The sequence below is a fragment of the Etheostoma spectabile genome, chromosome 13 (genome assembly GCF_008692095.1).
Source record: "Etheostoma spectabile isolate EspeVRDwgs_2016 chromosome 13, UIUC_Espe_1.0, whole genome shotgun sequence".
In the NCBI taxonomy this organism is placed as follows: Eukaryota; Metazoa; Chordata; class Actinopteri; order Perciformes; family Percidae; genus Etheostoma; species Etheostoma spectabile.
Window position 1 is genome coordinate 27,752,374 of NC_045745.1, and position 21,234 is coordinate 27,773,607.

The 21,234-nt window shown below is 39.7% G+C and overlaps 2 protein-coding genes and 1 long non-coding RNA gene across 6 annotated transcripts in view; all 3 read left to right on the forward strand.

Annotated features, from left to right (window-relative positions):
• Nucleotides 1–2,261, forward strand: part of LOC116700999 (uncharacterized) — a 14,780-nt gene extending 12,519 nt beyond the window's left edge. The window contains exon 3 of the long non-coding RNA XR_004334786.1: nucleotides 2,251–2,261. This is a non-coding gene — a long non-coding RNA (uncharacterized LOC116700999). The remainder of the gene's footprint in view (nucleotides 1–2,250) is intronic.
• Nucleotides 2,262–3,492: 1,231 nt separating this feature from the next.
• On the forward strand, nucleotides 3,493–12,833 carry gab3 (GRB2 associated binding protein 3). 3 transcript variants are annotated; one of them, XM_032534526.1, is made up of 10 exons: nucleotides 3,493–3,679; nucleotides 6,159–6,459; nucleotides 8,482–8,638; nucleotides 8,740–9,179; nucleotides 9,356–9,405; nucleotides 10,742–10,991; nucleotides 11,144–11,234; nucleotides 11,458–11,542; nucleotides 11,812–11,931; nucleotides 12,648–12,833. In XM_032534526.1, exons 1-10 carry the CDS (start codon nucleotides 3,608–3,610, stop codon nucleotides 12,765–12,767), a joined length of 1,686 nt encoding a protein of 561 aa, XP_032390417.1. In that variant the 5' UTR covers nucleotides 3,493–3,607; the 3' UTR covers nucleotides 12,768–12,833. The 3 variants fall into 3 exon arrangements, with proteins under 3 accessions (XP_032390417.1, XP_032390418.1, XP_032390419.1); XM_032534527.1 differs by having other exon boundaries at nucleotides 12,651–12,833; XM_032534528.1 differs by having other exon boundaries at nucleotides 10,745–10,991.
• A 1,351-nt stretch (nucleotides 12,834–14,184) lies between these two features.
• amer1 (APC membrane recruitment protein 1) lies at nucleotides 14,185–20,751 on the forward strand. 2 transcript variants are annotated; one of them, XM_032534517.1, is made up of 3 exons: nucleotides 14,185–14,661; nucleotides 15,985–19,193; nucleotides 19,237–20,751. In XM_032534517.1, exon 2 carries the CDS (start codon nucleotides 16,093–16,095, stop codon nucleotides 19,186–19,188), a length of 3,096 nt encoding a protein of 1,031 aa, XP_032390408.1. In that variant the 5' UTR covers nucleotides 14,185–14,661; nucleotides 15,985–16,092; the 3' UTR covers nucleotides 19,189–19,193; nucleotides 19,237–20,751. The 2 variants fall into 2 exon arrangements, with proteins under 2 accessions (XP_032390408.1, XP_032390407.1); XM_032534516.1 differs by having other exon boundaries at nucleotides 15,985–20,751.
• Nucleotides 20,752–21,234: the final 483 nt, after the last annotated feature.

Consider the following 21,234-nt stretch of genomic DNA (forward strand, 5'->3'; position numbering starts at 1 on the left):
CCTGGAGGGGGCCTGGGAGTATGCCTAACCGGTCTACATGTGTTTTGTGGTTCTGGAGAAGGCGTATGACTGTGTCCCCTGGGAGACACTGTGGGAGGTGCTGCGGGAGTATGGGGTGAGGGGTTCTCTTCTCAGGGCCATCCAATCTCTGTATGGCCAAAGCGAGAGCTGCGGCCTCCCTAGGGAGGTGTTACAGGCACGTCCAGCTGGGAGGGGGCCTCGGGGAAGTGCAGGACTAGGTGGCGGGATTATAGCTCCAACCTAGCCTGGGAACGCCTTGGGATCCCTAAGTTGGAGTGGCCTCTGGAAAGGGAAGTTTGGGGTTTCCTGCTGGAGCGGCTGCCCCAGCGACCCGATACCGGATAAGTGGACGTAGATGGATGGATGGTGTCTCAATGACGTCTTAAGATGTCATGACATGTGTCTTTGTGTTGACGTGCTGACGTGTTAAGACGTCAGCACGTCTCGTCTTAAGACGTCATCACTTCTTAAGACAAATGAACTGCTTTATTATCATATGCATACACATGCAATTCTTAAATGCAAAATAATTGAATTTTTGAAATTTTTCAGAGGGTGTTGTGTAAAATGACCATGAGATCCAGTGAGTTTTAACCGTAATGTGAATATATGTATTTTCTTGTTTTCTCTTTGTTTTATTTTGTACTTATATTAACTTTGTATATATGTGTATTTTGACCACTGAATTTTAATTATGAATATATAGAACAGACTTGATTTCCACATGGATAGCTGTTTTGATTTTATTTTTGATTTTTGATTTTTTTAATTAAATTTCTTTTTAAGTAGTTTCATAACTTGGCTATAGTATTAGACGATCCATATGGTAATAGTTGTCTGAAGTCTGAAACACCTCCTTTTATATTACAACACTATGGTGTATATATAGTATTTGAGGCTGTGTAGTTTACTTCCTAATATTGCAGCAAATCATAAAAAAGACAATCTCACATTTTCTACTTTTAGTTTATTGATTTCATGGCACACAAAAGAAAGGCTTTATCACAGGTTACATTCGGTCGTTTTGTCAAACAATAGGTGAGAGAGAGCGAGAGAGTGGGGGGGGGGGGGGGGGGGGGGGGGGGGGGGGGGGGGGGGGGGGGGAGGAGGATGATGACGTCGCTCTCTGCAGCATGACGAGAAGCCAGCAGTCCATGGGTAAAGGCTTACTGCCCCTTACTGGTCAGGACAGGATCCAACACTCATCCACTTTAAACAGCCAGAGATAGTACGACTCCCAAAAACAAAAATTAATTTGATGTCAATTTAAAAACAAAAACAACAATGTGACTCACCTACATTATGGTAGTTTTTCCAAGGACAAAACCCCTAAATATTAATATACAGCAAGACATGAGACTTTTATTCTTATTTATTTGTTATATTTACTATGGACTGCTTGTAATAATCCTGCTGACATCACACAATTAATTAGATTTTTTTTCTGAAGTCATGAGATGTTTGATAGAGTTCAGGAAATATCTCGAGGAGGGCCCCTCCAAATCATCGGACTCAACTTGGAATGTGTACGGATCCGCTCCCCTATGTGTAGAAAATACACAGAGAGTCAAAATACCGTTAAATCCTGCAGCCTTTTAAATGTGTTATCAGTCAAGCATGGACAAAACATTAGAGATGCATTGCACTTACACTGTGTTATAACTGACATGTTTAATCAATGAATAATATACATTCTACCAACACTTTGGTATGTCAGTAATGGTAAGAATCAACCTTTAATTTAAATGTGGCAGGCGTGTCACTTTGGACACTGTGAACGTCATGGCTGACAAATGAAAGTTTTTTTTTAAAAATAATAATAGGGCTGCCATTCTGTCAGACAGTATGCAACCATCTTCATTCAAACAATGTTCATACTGCTAACGTCTTAAAGGATACTAAAAGGTTGTAGACTCAACAGATCTGAAATCTGCAAAATCAAATTCTTTGGCCACCTGGGGGCATCAAAAATCAGAGTGTAGCAATAACACATTATAAAGTTTATACGGTATATTGATATATAATAGTATCTGTTAGAGGGACACAAGAAAGGACCAAATGGTTTTTTTATTAAATTACACTTTTCCAGCTTTTAATGCAATTCATTTGAATGACTTTTCACAGTTTGATCTCACTTTCCTCTAACTGTGTTGACTGCTAATTTGTAGTATCCAGTCGTCAGTGTAGTTGAATACTCTTTACTTTGAGTTCAACCTTTTTCCCCCTAAGGTTTTAGGTTTTGTGATGGGTAAATGAATACTGTTAAACAAGTATAATGGCTCCTGAGTTGCATTAATTAAATATATATTTCTACCCCACAGGAATCTGACCGTAACTAAATATTTTACAGTAAAACAGCACAAACCACAACAATGATAAAACAAAATGACCATAAAACTCGATGATAGTCATCGTTATTGACTACGCGACTGATCCTTCTTTTAAAGCTGTTTCAACATGAGGATACAATTATGATTATGAACAAATTCCCCATATTGATTGGAGGCAGAGGTGGAGGATTTAGGAAAGGCCACCTTACAGCTCCACATAGATGCACCCTGAGTTATTGAGTCAGAAACCAAAATGTCAGCACCTTAGAAGCCTGTTTATTTATAGGCATTAATGGATATTTTTATTATAATCCAATATAATAACGTTTTTCACAAATATAGCAGTGCTGTGATCTTATCGGCTTCCTATGCTAATTTTAATTGCATGGTAGTTTAGGATCTTAAAAGGCTTGATTGTTGTAGAAGCTTCTTGTGACTAAGAAGTTACAAAATAGCTTAAATGTGAAAAGAACATGGAATGCATGAAACTATTGGCAGCATAAAATGGTAAACAGCCTCCAAAGAGTATACATTATGTAAGTTGGCTTTTGCCACTTTTCATACCATGTTTATCAAAAAGTAAAATGGGGATCTAATGTAAAATCACATACTTTCTAAACCGGTTAATCCTTTAATTCACCTTATTAACTTTTGACAAAGGCTGAGCACTGGAAGCAGAGCCAGCTGATAGTGCCATAAACTACTATAAATATTATATCTGCACCGAGACCTTCCTGAAAGCTCATATGGAAATCAGCCCGCATCAGTTTATCATTCAGCATCAACGAGGTGCAGCAGGTCCACGTTTGTTACCCACTATTAAAACTGCTTTCTGGACATTGGACAAACAAACTAATAGAAAAACATAACAGCAATATGGAATCAACATGCTTTTTGAAAACGTTAAACCCTAAGATAAGATAAGATATTTTAAAAGCATGTGACTCAGCTTCTGCACGTTCAGGAATCAATACAACTTAATCCTCAAATCTGTCACATCTTATTATGTGTAGTATTTTGCCCAACAGTTCAATCCACTTGCCTCGAGCACATGAGAAATAAACACATAATGCTGTCCCTCTCCCCTGCCACCCCCCCTCCCTCCCTCTCTCTCTCTCTCTCAGTGTGATCAATTTTTCGACTTCCTCCTTTTGGAGTGGCTAGGCTGAATACCAGAACACAGGATATGCTTCGCAGTGCTCTCAGTTTTTACAGCAGCAGCAGCAGCCGTGAGGACGACTCGCTCTGCAGTCAAGATGAGTGCTGGGGATGTGGTCTGCACCGGCTGGCTCATTAAATCCCCCCCTGAGAAGAAACTAAAGAGATTTGTGAGTAGTAGTACACACCGGACACTTGGATATGTCCTCTGCCAGTAGGACTGCCAGGTTGTGCTGCTGAGTGTGTGTGTGTGTGTGTGTGTGTGTGTGTGTGTGTGTGTTTGCGTGTTACGGTGTGGAATGATGATTTAGAAACACTCTGGGTTTGTCTGCTTCTGTTTAACTGAGATGTAATTGTTTCTTCTTCTTTTCGCTTGTGGATGCAGTACAATCATCTCAACAAGGAACTATGGCAAAAAACAATATGTCACAAACTGCAGATGCACTTCAGACAGCCATGGACACCACTGTTTTGTGGTTGTTGGGGTCATGTGATAATGCTCTGTGTATATGTGTTTATGTAATGAGCGTGTGCATTGCGAAACATGGGAAGTAATGCCAGACAGACTTAAGGGACAAGCAGAAATAGTCCAGCTTTAACGCCGGCTGTTTGCACTTCCTCTGTACGAATGCGAGAGGAGGAGAGCCATTTGTCAACACCAGTGCAGGGAAAGGGTGGGTGGAGGTGTGCATTGATGGGGTTAGAGTGGGAAATAGAAACTTATTTTGGCACACTATGCAAGTCCTGATGCCAGAGAACAAAGTAAATACATGTTTTTCATACTGTTGTTAGGGCAGGCCCACAATCTGACTCAGTATTCAAATGTTAAGCACATGCTGTTGTGAAAATGTAAATTTTCTGTGGTCAAATGTATCTGGCACGATGCTGTTCTCAAATGAGAAAAAAAAAAGAAAGCATACTTTCTGGCATATTTTCTGCAATGATAAATGTGCATTTAACCGTCGTCTGCTGTGTCCAGTTCACCTCAGTGTGTGGTCAGTTGGCCCCTACTCGTAAGAGCTTGTATTGCTTGCATCAAGACATAAATTATTGTAATATCCCCTTGATTACTACGTTTGACAACATATACTGTATTATAAAAGCCCTTTGTAATTGTATCTCTTAACAAAAGCTATATAAAACGACTAATTTCCACTCCTCAAGATCGTGAAAAGGAAAATATAAGAGAAGCTATTGTGTCAATAATAAGGTACTGTATATAACATCTAATTAATATTAATAGTAACATCTAATCATCAATACTATAATTTGAAGATTTTTTTAGAATGGATATTGGCAACATTATAAACCTGCATAAGCCTTTTCACTCAACACATGTTGACATGTCACAGTAGGAAAGGCACAGTGTAAATAATGAAATCAATGATGGCTAAATTCCGTTTAGCTGCTTCGGTTTCAGGGTCCTGGTATCGTTCGTTCTGGCTCACTGTCACACTGTCTTACTGGAACACTTGAATAGAACGCAGCCATCGTTAATGTTATGAGTAGCGTCTGTGTTTTTAGTACTATCACGAGACAAAAATGTTTTAGAGTTTTGTAAATATAAAACGTAGCTTGAGCGTTCACTTTTGCCTTTTGAAATTTTCCCCAATTACCAGCATTTTCCCGAGCTTTCGAGCACATCACACAGTCTTCCTCAGTGGATTAGGTTTACGCGGTTCCACCATCACTGACCACCTGTCTTCCATACTTTGGTCACTCAACAACTTAGCAATGTCCAATCTGCTGAGGAAGACCATGGGATCTGGTTAAAAACTGAACAGTGAAACCTCATGAAGTGCTCCGTCTTCACTTCAAAATGAAAAACAATGAGAATTAAGCAGCATTATATCCAAAACAACTTAAGTTCAGAGCTCAAACTTTCCATATTCAAAACATCTATAGGATCAAGCCATTTTTTTAGTTACAGTTTCCTCTCAACTTGGCAGTGTTATCGGCGTAAGTGTGGCGTGTCTAACCATTTCCTGGTAAAAACACATTACCAACTGACTTGTGCAGGAGCTGATTACCCGCATGCAGAACAAAAGGTTTTCACACCACAACAATATCAGACGAGGCTCCATCCCGATGATGCGCACGAAGCCACAGAACCAAGTGTGAAAGAGCTTTCTTACATCTGGCATTACTATTCTTACAATTTCTTTTAATCATTGCTATATCTAAATATACAATCTGACACCCCCCACATGGCTTGGGTGACAACTGGCATCCTGTATACAGCAAGGGCTCAGGCGTTACATATTACAAGTAGCTCTATGGAGCTATATAAATACCTGTTTCGGTATTACGTTTTCAGTAAGTCCTTAGTAGACCAAGTACTGTATAAATACTTCTTTCGTTGTGTTTCACGTTTCCTGCTAAATACAGTGAACTTCCTCTTCTCTGTACTTCTGGGAAATATGAGTTAAGGTTCCGCTTACTGACCATATCAAAAGCACACCAAAAAAAAAAAAGAGTTTAAGGTTGCTAAGTTAGTTGTTGTGAACAGGAGCTGTGATCTAATACCCATGACTGATCATGACTAATAAATTGGTGGTGGTGTACTGTGAATGCCATTACTCAGTAAGGGTGAAGTTAAAACTTAAAAGTCACTCCATGATGAACTTTTTGCTCCCTTTTCTCCTGCAGGCGTGGAGGAAACGCTGGTTTGTGCTTCGAAGAGGTCGCATGAGCGGCAATCCTGACGTGCTGGAATACTATCAAAGTAAGAACTCCAAAAAGCCAATCCGCACCATCGACTTGAAAGAGTGTGAGGTGGAAATGCTGAACGGGCAGCTCAGGATAAAGCGAGACTTCCATGGAAAGCACCTTTTTGTGGTAAAGACCTTATCTCGTGTTTTCTACTTGGTGGCCAAAACTGAGGAAGAGATGAACAGCTGGATCAGTAGTATCAGTCAGATCTGCCAGTTTGGGAGCCTGGAGGATGCAGGTAAATGCACACTATGTGGTCGTGTCAAAGCTGCACTAAGCAAGATCTTTAAAATGTCCCTGTCTCATTGAAAAAAAACATAGTAATGGTGTAAAATAGAAGATCATCCCATTAACTATGCAGTAGATTCACCCTGCTGGTCCAGAATAAATTTGTGTCCTATTAACACCACACAGGAAGTGGTAAACTCAAAATAAAACTTTAGAATAAGGTCAAACTGTGTGTTTGGTGCTTTGTAGTTCACAGAAAAGTGATGGTTCAAACATTCAAATCATTCTTCAGCATTAAAACTCTAAATGCGTTATGTCTTGCTGCCAAGAGTGCAGCTTTAACTGAGAATGTGTTAATTACCGCACACTTTGTCAAAACTAAAGTCATTTTTAATTCTAATGGGATTCAAGTGTCAGGCAACGTTTGAAAAAAAATGATGCTAAAAAACATCTGGAATATTTCCATGTGTCCTAGTATTTTTGCATTATTTTCACAAAGCGGTATAGTGTGGATCGTTTTTATCTACATTTAAAAACACGAGGGAAAAATAAAGATTTAAAGAGGTAAACTTTGTGGGCTTGATGCAGAGCTGTGGTCTTTTCAGATATGTTTCTCAATAAATGCAGCTCCTAAACCCACACATGGTGTCACATCATTGCGGTTAAAACCCTTTGATGCAAATCATATGTGGTCTTCTTTCCACATCAGTAGCAGCAACAACAAGCAAATGTTGCATTATTTTTGAAACTGTTAATGTTAGAAATATATATATATATATATTTTAAAACAATTTTTCCACACAACTCATTCTGGAATGGAAATGAATTCAGATGAACGCTCAAGTCAAGCAAAGTACATTGTTAAATGACTCGAAGATAACACGTGGCTGCATATTTTCTCATACATCTGACAGTTGTCTGTGTGCAGAAGATGCTTCCAACGGTTCGAAATGGTGTAGTTGCTCCTTGCATGTCACACAGCCTAATGCTGGAACTGCATTAGAGGAGATAACAGCACATCAGCAGGGAGCTGAGGTCCCATTCAAACTTACAGATAAATAATGAGATTTTTCCTTCATTTCCGTGAACGTGCTTTGGAGCTGCACAGAATGAAATATCATCTTTTGTGGGGTGATTTTTATTTATTTATGCATCACTAAGTGCTGCGTTCGTTGCTTTTAATTGACCTGTGACCACTGTATTCTTACGGTGTTGACTTTTATTTCTATATTTACACTTCTTCTGCTAACACATGATTCACTCTCTACAATGTATTGCAAGAGTGAGGCTGTTTTGACCCTGGCTTTACTGCAGAGACATGTCTGTTAGAACACCGTCATCTGTGTGAAGAAGATAGCGCAATGTTGCTGATATGCCGCCCTGCATATTACAGTAAATCTCATGTGCTCTTAGAAACGCACGCACGCACAGTATAATCAAATTTAAATTCCACACTAAACACTGTGATACAGATTGTTGCTGTTGTTTTTGTACAATTTTAGAATACTGTTATGTTTCTTGAATTTCATTTAGATTTAGCCTAGATGTCAAAAGACTTCTGTGCGATGGCACCTCATAACTTTTGCAAAGGAATATAAAAGGTGGTTCTGCACCCACAAGAGAACGCAACCGTCTATTAAGGGTAGCAAATGTTTCATGAGAACATGCAAAGACTTTTGGATGTTTTTGCCCTCTTGGTTCTGCAGGGAGAGCCTTGACTTAGTGGCCTTGAGTGAAATGGAATGAAACAAATTTCTGAACGAGAGCCAATCTGACTAAAAGATTGGAGGATATATAAACAAAAGAGGGAACAGGGGCTTACATTTTTCTACTTTTAAGGTACCTGCAAAAAATACAATTTCTCTTTTCAAATTCACCTGCTCCATTTGCAGTATATTGTTCATTTGAATACAGGCTGCATGGGAGACACCTGTGTGTGTTTGTGTATGGTGTTTGCAACGGCGATGTTTTCTTGTCACTTCTTAGTGGTTGCAGAAACTACATGCTCTCTGTCTCTGCTTGTTCTCAACAGAGAGTTCAGAAGAAGGCTTTCCCCACACCCCCACCTCTCTTCATCCGTCCCCTGACAGCTCTGACCGAGTGTCTGTATCAAGCCAACCAGATTTCAGTCACTCACTGGACTACCTCTTTCTCTCTCAGTGTGAGACGGGGAGTGTTAGCACTAGTAGGTACGTACAATCTGCAAACCCTGTCTTTACAAGACAAAATAATGGCAGTAGTTCATGTTTAACAAATACAATGCTCTCTCTCCCCCCCTCCATACATGTAGACATGACAGCTTTTCAAACTCTGAGATGTCTTTGGAGCAGAAGTCATCAGACGATGCTGTCAGGGACATTGTCCCCTCACCTCTTTACACCGATTCCTCTTCCTCCTCCTCCTTTCATGCCAGCCCGTGTCCATCTCTTTTCCTTCATGGGAGGTTGACTAACCCTCCTTTCAGTGCTCCATGCACCTCCATGGCGCTACCGTCGTCCTCTTCCTCTCCACAACGCCACTGTGCCACAAGTGTCTTCCAGTTTGACAAACCTTATTCTTCTGCATCGTTTGAGGCAACGAGTGACAGACAAACACCTCCTCCCCTTCCACCCAAGTCTAATCTCCTGTCAGAGCAGCTAAGTGATGATTTAGCTCGCAGACCGTGGGCAAACCACGGTGCGTTATGTCTCCGGAGGACCTCTTTGTCATGCCTGGACCATTTCAGAACAGGTATGTCTTCATTAGGAAAGAGTGTCACAGTATGCAGAAAACAAAAACTGAGCAAGCTGGGCACAACAGAATTATTCGTAATCCTGAAATGGCAGCATACAGATTCATGTCTGCAATATCTGATTGTAAGGGATGAGATTGTACACTAATTTTCCAATCGTATGTCTATTTTTTAGGAGATGCCGAAATCAGATTGATGAGGAACAGGAGGCAGAGTCTTAACCTGGTAAGAGAATCATTAACAGCACAAAAAACCAAAACGTTTCTCATGAGATCTTGCTGAAAAACCTTGCATAATTAAGGAAATAGTTTGACATTTTGGGATACTTGTGTTTTATATGCTTTTGTATTATATGCTTTACGCAAGTTAGATGATAGGATACAGCACTCTCATGTTCGTTAAATATGAAGCTACTGCCAGGAGACAGTTAGCTTAGCGTAGCACAAAGACTGGGAACAGTATACAACTCAGTTGTTTAATCTGTAACATTAACTGCCTGGAGTTTCTCCTGCAGTTAATGCTACAGCTGGGATATGGTTAGTTTAGCCTACCATACCTGGGGTCTTTGCTGATTGCCAAGGCAACCTCACAGTGATACCAGGCTTTGGTTTTTGTATGCATCAAACAAACAATATATAACATGTTAATTAGTGACCTTAGAGGTTCTGGTAGATGGATTTTGTTACCGTTTGACAGAGCCTGGCTAGGTGTTTCCCTGTTTCCAGACTTTGTGCTAAGCTGAGCTAACAGGCTGTATCATATTCATATTCATACGTATGGTAGCCGAGAGGGGCAAACAAACTGCAACTAAAAAAATCAACACACATGCATAAATAAATATAGACAATATACATTTTGACAAAATAGACAAAACACAAGCAGGAAGAAAAGTGTAGTAAAGAGGCGCCACAGAAAGGTGCATTATCTTATTATGTATATATATATATATATATATACATGTGTGTTTATGTTTGGCCCTAGTCTTTTAGAGTATTATAAAACAAGTTTACGTAGCTACCGTGAGCTTGCAAGCTAACACCAGTTAAAAGCTCATATGTGTTACTGAATAGTAGAACATTTATTCAAAATTGAATAAAATTAGGAAAACAAAAGATCCACTCTCTCTGACATAACCTCGCCTTCCGTTCTGTAAATGCAGACTTTTTCTGTTGTATTTTGAGGGGTTTGTGTGCTTTTAATTTAGCATTGTTTCTGTATTTGTGTACTGTGGATTTGGTTGTGTTGGTCTATTTGCATGTGTTTTCTTTAGTTGCAATGCGTTTGCCCTTGTCGGCCACTGCACGTACCCGACATAAGAGTGGAACCAATCTTCTCATCTAACTCATGAAAATGCCAAACTATTCTTTAAAAAAAAACAACTGTAGGATTGGAAAATGTACAACTTTAGCACCCTAAGGGGTAGCATCATGTATCTAAGAAGAAAAACACAGAACAATTTAAAAGATGCACTAAGCACATAAAGATTCAGTGTCCTTCACAAATGTGTACCATAATGACAATAAAGTGCACTTGTCTGACCTCGTGATGCTTTGTCATTTAGCAGCCTTGTTTAAATACCACACAAGTTCAAAGCTACCAGGATGAGTCGTATGTCCCCATGGCTTCCCCGTCTCCATCTGTTACCACCACTGAATGTGATGGCTACATCCCCATGAGCCCCGGGACATTTAGTTTCCTCAATACCAACTGTAACATTGAGTCCTCCACGACTCTCAGCACAGCAGTGCGTCAACCTGGGGATGTCGCGCCGCCTCCAATCCACCGGCATCTCAAGCCTCGCTTGAGGAGAGGTAAGAGTCATGACAGTCCCGATTGGTTCATGTGACATTTTTTGACATTGTGTAGCAAACTGAGATTTTATTTCTACCCAGCTAACCAACTCCACGGCTGGGGGTCTTGATGATGTTTTTGAGTATGTGGTCTTTGTTATTTGGGTTCACAGCTCGACCTCCACCTCTTGACTTGAGAGGCCTCTCTACAATCACTGAATGTCCCACTCATCTTCCTTTGGGCAGAGCAATGACTGAATCATGGTGAGGGAAAAATGTCTTTATCAACAAAGTATAATAGGAGGTTCCAGTCGTGTGTTTTGGTGATGTGACTGCCAATTTGTTTACAACTATATCTCATTATATCTTTAAATTTCAACGGGTTAAATCTCATTTTGGTTCTAAATAGGCTCACCCAGCTTAGGGCTAATGTCCTGATTCTCCGTTGGTTGCTGATCTGACACAATTCTTCCTATTTTAATTGCAGCTTTGCAGTGAACTGTTTACCTCTTGATAGAAGACTTGAAAACGTGGACAATCCAAGAGATGAAGACACACACTGCACTGCAATGGTAACTACTTACAATTGTGAAAACACATTTCAAACAATATGTAGTGTGTAGACTGACGTGATGCGATTAATGCTATTACCATATAAAAGACTTAAAGAGGACTTTGACTGTGCATTTTTATGCTTCTTTTCATGCACCAATAAGATACTGAGTAACATGACCCGATTTGGCTTTCCTGGCTAGGAAATGGATTAGATTTTCCTTAGTTACGCCCTAACAGTATTGGAACAGTGATGATTCAGAAGGTCTTCATTTCTTTTTTCTGACAGGAGTCAAGGCAACATTTCTGTCTCAACTTTGATGGAGCGGTTCAACCCTGGGCGAGAAGATCAAACCTTGACTATTTGTCACTGGATTTCAATTCTGCATCCCCCTCTCCTGTGCAAAAAGTACGTTATGATCAGATAAATGCAGGCTCAGTGTTTCGCACCATTGTGCAACTGTAGCCTCTGCAGACAGTAACAGACACGGACTGGCCAAGACTCTGACAGTGATGATGTTACTTTGCTATTGCTAGTACTTTTTCTGTCACCCTTCCTACCTTCACTACCTATATGCCACAAGCTTTGGGTGTTGGTAAGGCATTCTGGGAAACAAATGAAATCACTAAAGTGGAGAGAGAACAGCTAACACCACACATGAATGATTTTTAACATTGTACAATTTATTTTCTTAAACTTTAAACACACACTCAGCAGTATTATTATTATTATTATTATTATTATTATTATTATTATTATTATTATGATCTGTGTTACTATTTAAATGACCAATCATTGCTCACTACACAGGTACAAAAAAACAACTTGTCTGTAAGCAGTGACAGAAAAACGTGCATGTTTTAGGACATTTTACTTGTGATCTTCGGAAACATCTAACGCTAGACTGCTACTATTATAGTACTCATGAATATGATGTTGTGAACATGCAGTGAGAAATGTATGACCCAAGAGATTTGTACTTTAAGAGTTCAGAACCCTCAGGAACATCACTAGTTCAAATACAGTATCTGCAACATGATTGGTTGTTACAAGGAAAGCAGAACCATGTTCATTTAGGAAACATATCACTCACTGTCTCCTCATCTCTCCCGTTCTATGTCCAGCAGAAGTCCTTTCTGTCGGATGATCACAGAGTGGATTACGTGCAGGTGGATGAGAAGAAGACTCAGGCGCTGCAAAACACCAAAATGGAGTGGACAGATGTCAGGCAGTCAAAAACATAAATGGAACATACCTGCTGAAAAAAAAGCGCTTGGTTTCAAGAAGTAACACCAGCGAGGAGGGCAGAAGGGGACCAAAAACAATTTAAAAGCACTTTGAAAGACAGTATTAAAGTAAAAGTACAAAAGTAAATAAGCATTTTGATGGTTGTTTGCGTAGTGGAAACACAAAACTGCACTGTAAAACTTTCACTCTCCGTAGATCAATTTTGTAAATATTACCAGATCGTGCACTGTATCGCAACGATTTTTATCGTAGCATAAAGTTTTACCAAATTTTGAAAAGGGCATAATATTGTTTCATTGTAAAAAAAAATTAAAATGAATGAGATTTGCGTTAATTGTGTGTAGTACTTGCGATTGTAAATAAGACAACTATTTTAATGATGTGTTTATATATTTCTTTCCTTAATTATGTATCATAGACCAAAATGATCCATCCTGAGTATTCTCCTGCTCCTGCCGGGATCTTCATATTGAAGAAGTTTTCACTTGTTTTGGTACTGTGATTACTCAGAGAGATTCTGGAAACATGTCATAGAAATTGTTTCCCGTACATCCACATTAACCCCTTGTGGTAGGAAAATGTTATCTTCTGGTTTTTGGAGAGAGGACTCAGATTATTTTTTATGTGTGACAAACCTTATCTTGCTTCTAGCTAAATATCACATCCAGGACTAAAAATTTAATAGAAGCTTTTTTTTTTATACATCTTTTTATTTATTTATTGTGTTTTGTGTATTTATTTAATTATATTATGTAAGTTTGTCTCATGCACTTGTCTTCCCCCACCAGCATTTTCTAATTTTTATGCTCCGATAAATATGTAACTATAAATAAAGTTTATATATATTTTTTAAACTTTTTAAAGGTGTTTTCTTTTATTCACAAATGACACATCAGCATTGTTTTCGTTAAACCTGTCCTAGACTAATTCAAATATCCCACCTCATTAAGGTTCCCTTAACTACACAGGAACATGTAATACCATGTGTACCATGGACCATACGATTGATATAGATAGAATGATAGTAGAGCATATACAGGTATGGAAATATATATTTTGGAAATATGCAATTATACGTTTTTCCAGATGAAATACTTTATTATTAGTTTTAGTATAATTATTATTATATCGTTTGTTTTAAAACTTAAAAATGTATTTAATATAACAGTATGTAGCTACGTACACAAAAACTGCTCATAGGGCGCAGGCCATTAAAAAGAAAATATAATATAGAAAATAATTACAAGAATAATACAAAACCTAATACAAATTTAAATAATGTATTGTTAGTCCATGCGAAATGTATCAAACACAAAATAAGCCTTTATTGACGAAGTTCGTGATATATACTGTGTGACTATCTAATTTTTCTAACAAGAAAATAACACCTACACACATGTTGCGTCACTAGCATGCGCCCAGGAGGCTCACGAAAGGAGTTTTGGGTAAATTACCTGAGGAGTCTGTCGGTTATCATCCAGCATTTAAACGCTGAACATCTCAAGTAAAATCGGCGTCGCGTGCGTGGCTAAACTAGACACATTAATCCAATACCTATGGTTGGTCTGCGTATTCATACCACACTGTTTTGCTGCGATGTGGTTTAACGTTACCCGCTGTCAGACTCCCGTTACAGCCACAAACTGCCGGACACACTGGTGAGTGGGCTTAACGCTGTTAGCAATCACCCCAGCGCTAGCGTTAGCTAACGGTGGCTGCAAACAAATGAAACCGAAGCTGGTGGAAGCGCGCGGGCCCAAGTCGACTGCAGTAACCCAAAGTTAAAGCGCGCGGTAGCAGAAACCACGCATTGAGATGTAACTACGTCTCCTGGCCGAGAAACCAACACCAGCTCCGCGCTGCTGCGAGACTTTGGCTTTACGTTAGTTGGTAAGTTTGTTTACCTTACGACTCAGTTAGCTCTGTCGCATGAATGTGCTAATATGTCATTTAGTTTTACATGAACAATTGTTAGAACTTGGTCTGTTAGTTGGACTGAATTCAACGATAGCTACACGTTTATTATCTTTGCCACGGCTCTCATTTAAAGTACATTTTGGAGATTCTTTGACCCTCCTTTTACCAGCATAGTGGCATCTGTAGCCTGCTGCTTCATCACCTATAGTCACCAGCTTACGCTTTTTATTTTATCTTTGATTAACTTTCAGTCAGTTATAGCTAACTGTGTAACTAAACACAATTGCACTCAATTCTCTGGCATAGATGTATAAGTTTGTATGTATTGGTTTGGTTTAGTTGTATTCTCCCACAGAACGATATACATAACATACTTACAGAAATATAAACAAAACAGAAATATGCAATACAAAGACAATAGATTCAGTATGAGTATAGGGTATGTATATTCATATGTAATTAATGCACTAAGTTCCTTAGGCCTGTACGCCTTACATCGATGATGTAAAAGGAGTTTAAGCTTGTTTCACTGGTCTGTAGTTTTGCAGTTGGGGCAGTTTTTTATTTGTTTTCTCAGTAGTCAAAGTGGCTCCACAATAATATTGCAGACGCATTCATACATTTATTTATGTGGCTTTCTTGACAGAAGATTGGCTCAAATGACTTGTAGCAGAAGGTGCCAAGACAAAACATTACATTATTAGCATTTTAACTTAAAAAATAAATTAAATTAAATGCAACTAAGACAACAAGAAACCACAGAAAATGGAAATGCATTCAGGAAAGTCAGGGTTTGTGTCACCAGAAGGGAAAACCGGCACACATGGCTATACAAAGCCATAACCCACACACTGGAACGAGCCATACGGATGTCGAGTTAACATAGAGAGAATACAAGGGCAAAGACTCTGGCTCATGCAAACCCACACTGAGAACATATTAAAAACATGAACACATAACAAATATGAAGTAAAGATTTTTTTGTATATACGGTTGAGTAATTTTAACTGACAAAAAAAGTCACTCATCCCCGGTAGGCTTAACCAAATGAACACACCTCAGTCAAAGACTTGTCTTCTCACATCTTGGTATGTCCTAATGCACTACTAGATGTTAAAAGTAAAACAAAGGCTGATGGCCACGTTGATATGGAGGACACTGGGGAGTATTCTAGCTAGTAGAAATTCTAACCGTCTAATGGAGGTGATGTTCAAAGTCTGCAATGTGAGTGCTTAATATCAGCGTGGCAGAAATTTGAAGTGAACATTGATTTTGGTCTCAACTATCTCAATACAGGGCTCGTACCAGATGAAGGACACATTCACCGCAGTGATCCTATCAGCTGATTTAGAAAATTCAGCTGCTATGCCTGCCGTTGGACTGCTTTTGTAAAACGTGGTCGCCATGGCTTCTCGTAAGGTAGACGAGCTACCAAGTGACACCGAGGATTTGGCTTCTGTCCCAGCGCAGACTTCCCGGCGCAGTCATAACGACATCATGGAAGAGCCTCAGCCAGATGCCATGAGTGCTGCAGTGAAATCCCAGAAATCTGGAAAATTCAGGAGGACTGCCCTGACATTTTTTGGAGTTCGGAAAGGTATCTGTATTTTACCAAGCTTCTTTGGAGGAAGGAACAAGTGGTCTTCTAAGAAAGGAATCCACAAAAGCAGAACACATGATGGGCTAAGTAAGGTTAGTTATGATGACAATCTGAGAAGCGGGTACACCTCAGCAGGAGATTTTGAGTACCACTGCCAGAGGGACTCTGCTGGAGAGCTCCACAGCAGCTGTCACAATGAATGTAGTCACCACACCGCTGACCAGAAATCCCTGACTCTTACCCGGCAGAAAAGGGGTTTTAGGAGTCTTTTTCAAAGTTTTAAGTATCACAGAAACCATAAAAATGTTGGGTTGGATAAAACTGAAATGATTGCAATGTCCTCCCCTTGCTGCAAGGAAGAGGTGCCCGTTGTCCAGGACAACACCAGCCAGTATGTCACAGAGTGCCTGGGATCTGAACCTGATGTGCCTGATTTTGCAGATGTTATATGTGAGATTTCCATTAGGCCTGAATGTATTGATGCTGATGAGGTGCCATCCGAGAAGAGCGTGGCGCAAGACAGCCCAAAGTCTGAGCTCAATGATGAGACTTGTGACGAAGAAATAGAGGAAATTAAATTGATGACCGCAGTTTCCAGTGAATTGAAGGAGAGTTCTAGAGGACGGAGCGATCCTTGCCTGAAACTCGAGACGATGCCTGAGCCCAGATTGAAGTCCGAAACCCCTGCTTGCTCATCGGATCAGCTAAACCTGATTTATGGAGACGTAGCATCATTAAAGAGCTTTGATTCCCTCACTGGCTGCGGGGACATCATTGCAGATCAAGAAGACGAAAGTATCACAGAGAGCACGGTGTCAGGAGAAAGGAGCAGAAATGGAGGAAAGAGGGCTTCTTGTTACCTTACTTATCAGGGTGGCGGTGAAGAAATGGCCTCACCCGAAGATTTGGATGAGGAGTGTCTACATGATTTCTGGGGAAATAATGCATCAGAGGAAATTTGCTGTACTTGCAGCCAAGATCATACTGATTTGACCGCTGACCTGACAAGTTCTCACAATGTGGACTTACTGAACAGTAACAGTGCACAGCAAGCCAGTGGCATGGATGTTTCTTCAATTGCTGATGCGTTAACTCCTCAAAGTGAGCATCAAGAATCAGTTCCAAATAGTGACGAGGGCTACTATGATTCAACTACCCCGGGGCCAGAGGACAGACAAGAAAAAGCGGACCGACTAAGGGCAGAGAGATTACCCAGGGACAGTTACAGCGGCGATGCCCTCTATGAGCTTTTTGCACCTGATGAAAGTCTCATCAGTCCACATTATGAAAACAAATCCAAACTGCCCAGTTCAAAACAGTGCGAGTATTTCAGTGAGCCAGTTGATGTGACAGATTCCGCCTTTGTTCCAGACATGAATCGGTTAAAACTAAGTGCTAAACTGTACAAAGTTCGCGATTGCCGAGAGACGCCGAACACATGCAGTAAGTCTTCGGAGTTGGCACAAAACGTGGTTGGTTGCCAGGAAATCGGTACGAATAAAAACCATAATTTGAATTCAAAAGCCGAAGCATCAGTCAACAAGAATATTATAGAACCAGATGTATTTGATAAAAAGGGAATTGCGCCTGCTGTAACTGAAAAAAGAACAAAATCCCTGAATGCCGAGTGTGAGAAAAGGAACAGCAGTGTGTCGTTCGGAAGCACATCTGACCCAGATTTTGAAACATTTTGTGAACCCAAAGAGCAACACCTCGAGGAAAACAAGCCCGTAGCTTTACCATATAAGAATATCAATTCTCCGTCTCCAGATGATAACAAGGACTTGGATGATGGGCAAACTGTGTGTTTCTCTCAAGCCCTCGTAGACTACACAAAACACGCTCAGATGCTGAGTAACCTGCACAACAATGTGGATGATTTGGAGACACAAACTGCCTTCACTCCAAATATGCAGGCCTTACCTACCATAGTCACATTTGATGTGGTGGATATGCATAATGAGGGTGAATACGATGAGCAGATTCATATGGAACTGGAGGAGGACATCTCATCGCCCTATCAAGAATTTGAAGAAAGCTACCTACAAAAAGATGCATTTGCTGAATGTGACTATCAAATGTTAGACCTGTATGAACAGAACCTGATCAGTAATACATGGGCAATTGCTAGTCTCCCGCGGCACCTAGGCCTTACAAGAGTCAGTCAGTCCATGCCTTATCCGTTGTCTTTAGACAGGAGAAGTAGGTCTCTGGACACAAAAAGCCTTGAGTTGAAGATGCCTGACGCGTACAGAGAGAACACAGCTGCTATCGTTTCTTGTTCTCAAACTGAAAAAGACTCTGAAAGAGATTCCTCACCATATTACAAAAAGAATGTACTCGTGTCAGAGGTTAGAGACAGTAGCAGCATTATGACCTTATCGTGGCAAACCAGGTCAGAAATGGCTTTAAGCCTTCCACTGACAGATGGGCAATTCACTGAGAAAGTACAGAGTCTCAGTCAAATTCAAGGAAAACGCAAAATATTTTCTAGTTCATCCAGCAGCGATTGTCCTAACAGCACATCCCAACTTTGCTCCGAGGTGTCCGACAGAGCGTCCTGTGATTTAATTCCACAGAACACCGAGCTGTACAACAGGCAGCATTGCCTTCCTCCGCAGTCTGATTCCTGTTTACCTCATAGCACCTTTGTTTATTCTGGAATTATGGATGATGAATCAGACAATGTTGATGAGGATGTTTTTTGTAAAGCTGCCACTAATTTGCAATCCTATAATCAGTGTGGTAAAAGCAGACCAGTGGCAGGTAGAGACGGAATATCTCATACTGGGAGTCCTCTGAATGCAGGTGTGTCTAAAGAGAAAATGGCAATCCTCCGTGAATCAAGAACACCAAGGGATGTGGCCTGCAGCACACTCCCCGATGCAACCTTTAATTGAAATGCTCTTGGCATTGAGATCACATGTATATGTGCTAAAGAGTGCTTTTATGTTACATCCAAAGGAGTAATTGTTGCTTAATTTTTTTTACTTGCACAACATATTAATTTGAAAACATGTTGTTCACTGTGAGAGGCAGGACGTGAACTGAAATTTTATATTCTGAAATGTGGAGTCTTTGCCATCATGCTGCGTCAAGTACATGGCTGGCTCATTGGGAAGTAAAAAGGGATTTTCCTGTATTTGCACAGTAACAGCTGTTTGTTTCACACAGGCCACACACGTCAGTCTATTCAACATGTTTAAGCAAGTAATAGTTGAATTCACATTGCAAATGCTGACCGATTCATCTCATTAAGCTATTGAATTTCACTAGAAGGATTAAATCCATATGTAGCCTCAGTGTCCAGGTCTCAGTAGTAATGCCACACTGTTTAATGGGTGTATACTGTATTAGCCTGGTCTCCATAGCACAGCCACACAGGGCTAGCCAAGTCTTGCTTACCTTGCCAATTGCCCCAATACATTTGTAGGCTTATGCGTTAACTGCCAGCCTATGTTTGTGTTTAGTTACTTTTCACAACCTCTCTTTACCCCAGTAAGCTTTATGTTGGCCTGTCACGATGCTCAATTTGACTGTTTTTAGCTGTTTAGGGTTTACCTCATTTCAGGACAGACTGGGTTTAGGAAACAAACAACAGACTATCTTAATTCACAGAGAGGAATAGCTCAGTCCTCAGTATAAAACATGTCTCTTGTTATGCTGTTATTGTATTTTGCTTAATCTTAAAACATCACCTATTTCTTCCCCTCAACCCAAAACAGGATAAGCATGCATAAGAAATGTCAGATGGAGTGATAGTTTTTGCAACTTAACTTCAGCTGTCACTTCATTTACATACTGTAGATAGCTATGCAAGGCCTATCTACTTGTTCTTAACTATAGCACATTTACGTGCAGTTACCCCTTGTGTGAAATTGCTTTAGATAAGACGTTGAAAAAAACGCCAGAGTAAAATATCTATAAAATTGTGGAGAAAAACAAATCGAGGGGGAAAAAAACTAGGTAGTACCTAACTGGTCTCAGATTTACTGTTTGCTTTTGGCCTGAGAAGATTTGGCCTTACTGTGGCTGTTTTTTGTTGTTGTTCCCATTTTCTAACCGCTTGACCATCTTACTGAAATGATGTACTCCATTACTGCATTCAAGTAAGCTTGTGGAATGAAAACATAGTTTGATTTTTGTTTGGATTTTAAAATGTCAAAAGATAAACTTTTTGATATCATTTTCTTGTGCATTTTGTGTTTGATATGTAGTTTTTTTTATAGTGTAATATTGAACAAATGTTAAATTTGTATTTATATTCTCAACTATTTGTACACTGTAACATTGTATTCCAAATGGGTATTACAAATTGTCACTATTCTTTTTGTTTTATTTTGGATTTAGTTTGTTGTGAAATTACACTCATGTTACATTAGAGGATTTCTCTTGAAAATCTGTTACTGTTTTTTTGTCAGAGTAGAACACTGCCTTACACTAAAATAAACACAACAAGACATGCATTTTTCCATTTTTATTTTCTGTCACTGTTGCATATTCAGGGTGAGGCAGGAGCTGCAGTCTATTCCAGCATCCATGGAGCCAAAGGCAGGGAAACACTGGCAGATTTTTTTTGTATTGCATACACATTTGCAAACCCATTCACGTTGAAAACCTATAAGCAGTTTATTGTTTCAAATTGACCTAAACACAGGAGTAGAACGTGTACACCAAAGTGCCCCTGTCTTGAGTATGCATGTACACCATATACATGATTTGTTGAAAAACATACTAAGTATGAGTACTATGATCTGCTAGATCAGTGTTTCTCAACTGGGTGTACTTTGGAGTACTTCAGGTCTGTGTGTGATTTAAAAAAAAAAGATATGTACATTTAAAAAATATTTTTGCATATGAATGCAAAATTCCTAATATTTCTACTAAACATTTGACATTTAAGATTTTTTTTGGTGTTTTTTAGTAAATTAGACATGATGGCGTAG

Bases quoted from the DNA above. Each gene is read 5' to 3' on its own strand.
- amer1 (XM_032534516.1), top strand. From the start codon at position 16,093: ATGGCTTCTCGTAAGGTAGACGAGCTACCAAGTGACACCGAGGATTTG.
- gab3 (XM_032534526.1), top strand. From the start codon at position 3,608: ATGAGTGCTGGGGATGTGGTCTGCACCGGCTGGCTCATTAAATCCCCC. The intron at 8,639-8,739 runs GTACGTACAATC...CCATACATGTAG, and splicing joins GGGAGTGTTAGCACTAGTAG to ACATGACAGCTTTTCAAACT. The intron at 11,543-11,811 runs GTAACTACTTAC...TTTTTCTGACAG, and splicing joins ACACACACTGCACTGCAATG to GAGTCAAGGCAACATTTCTG.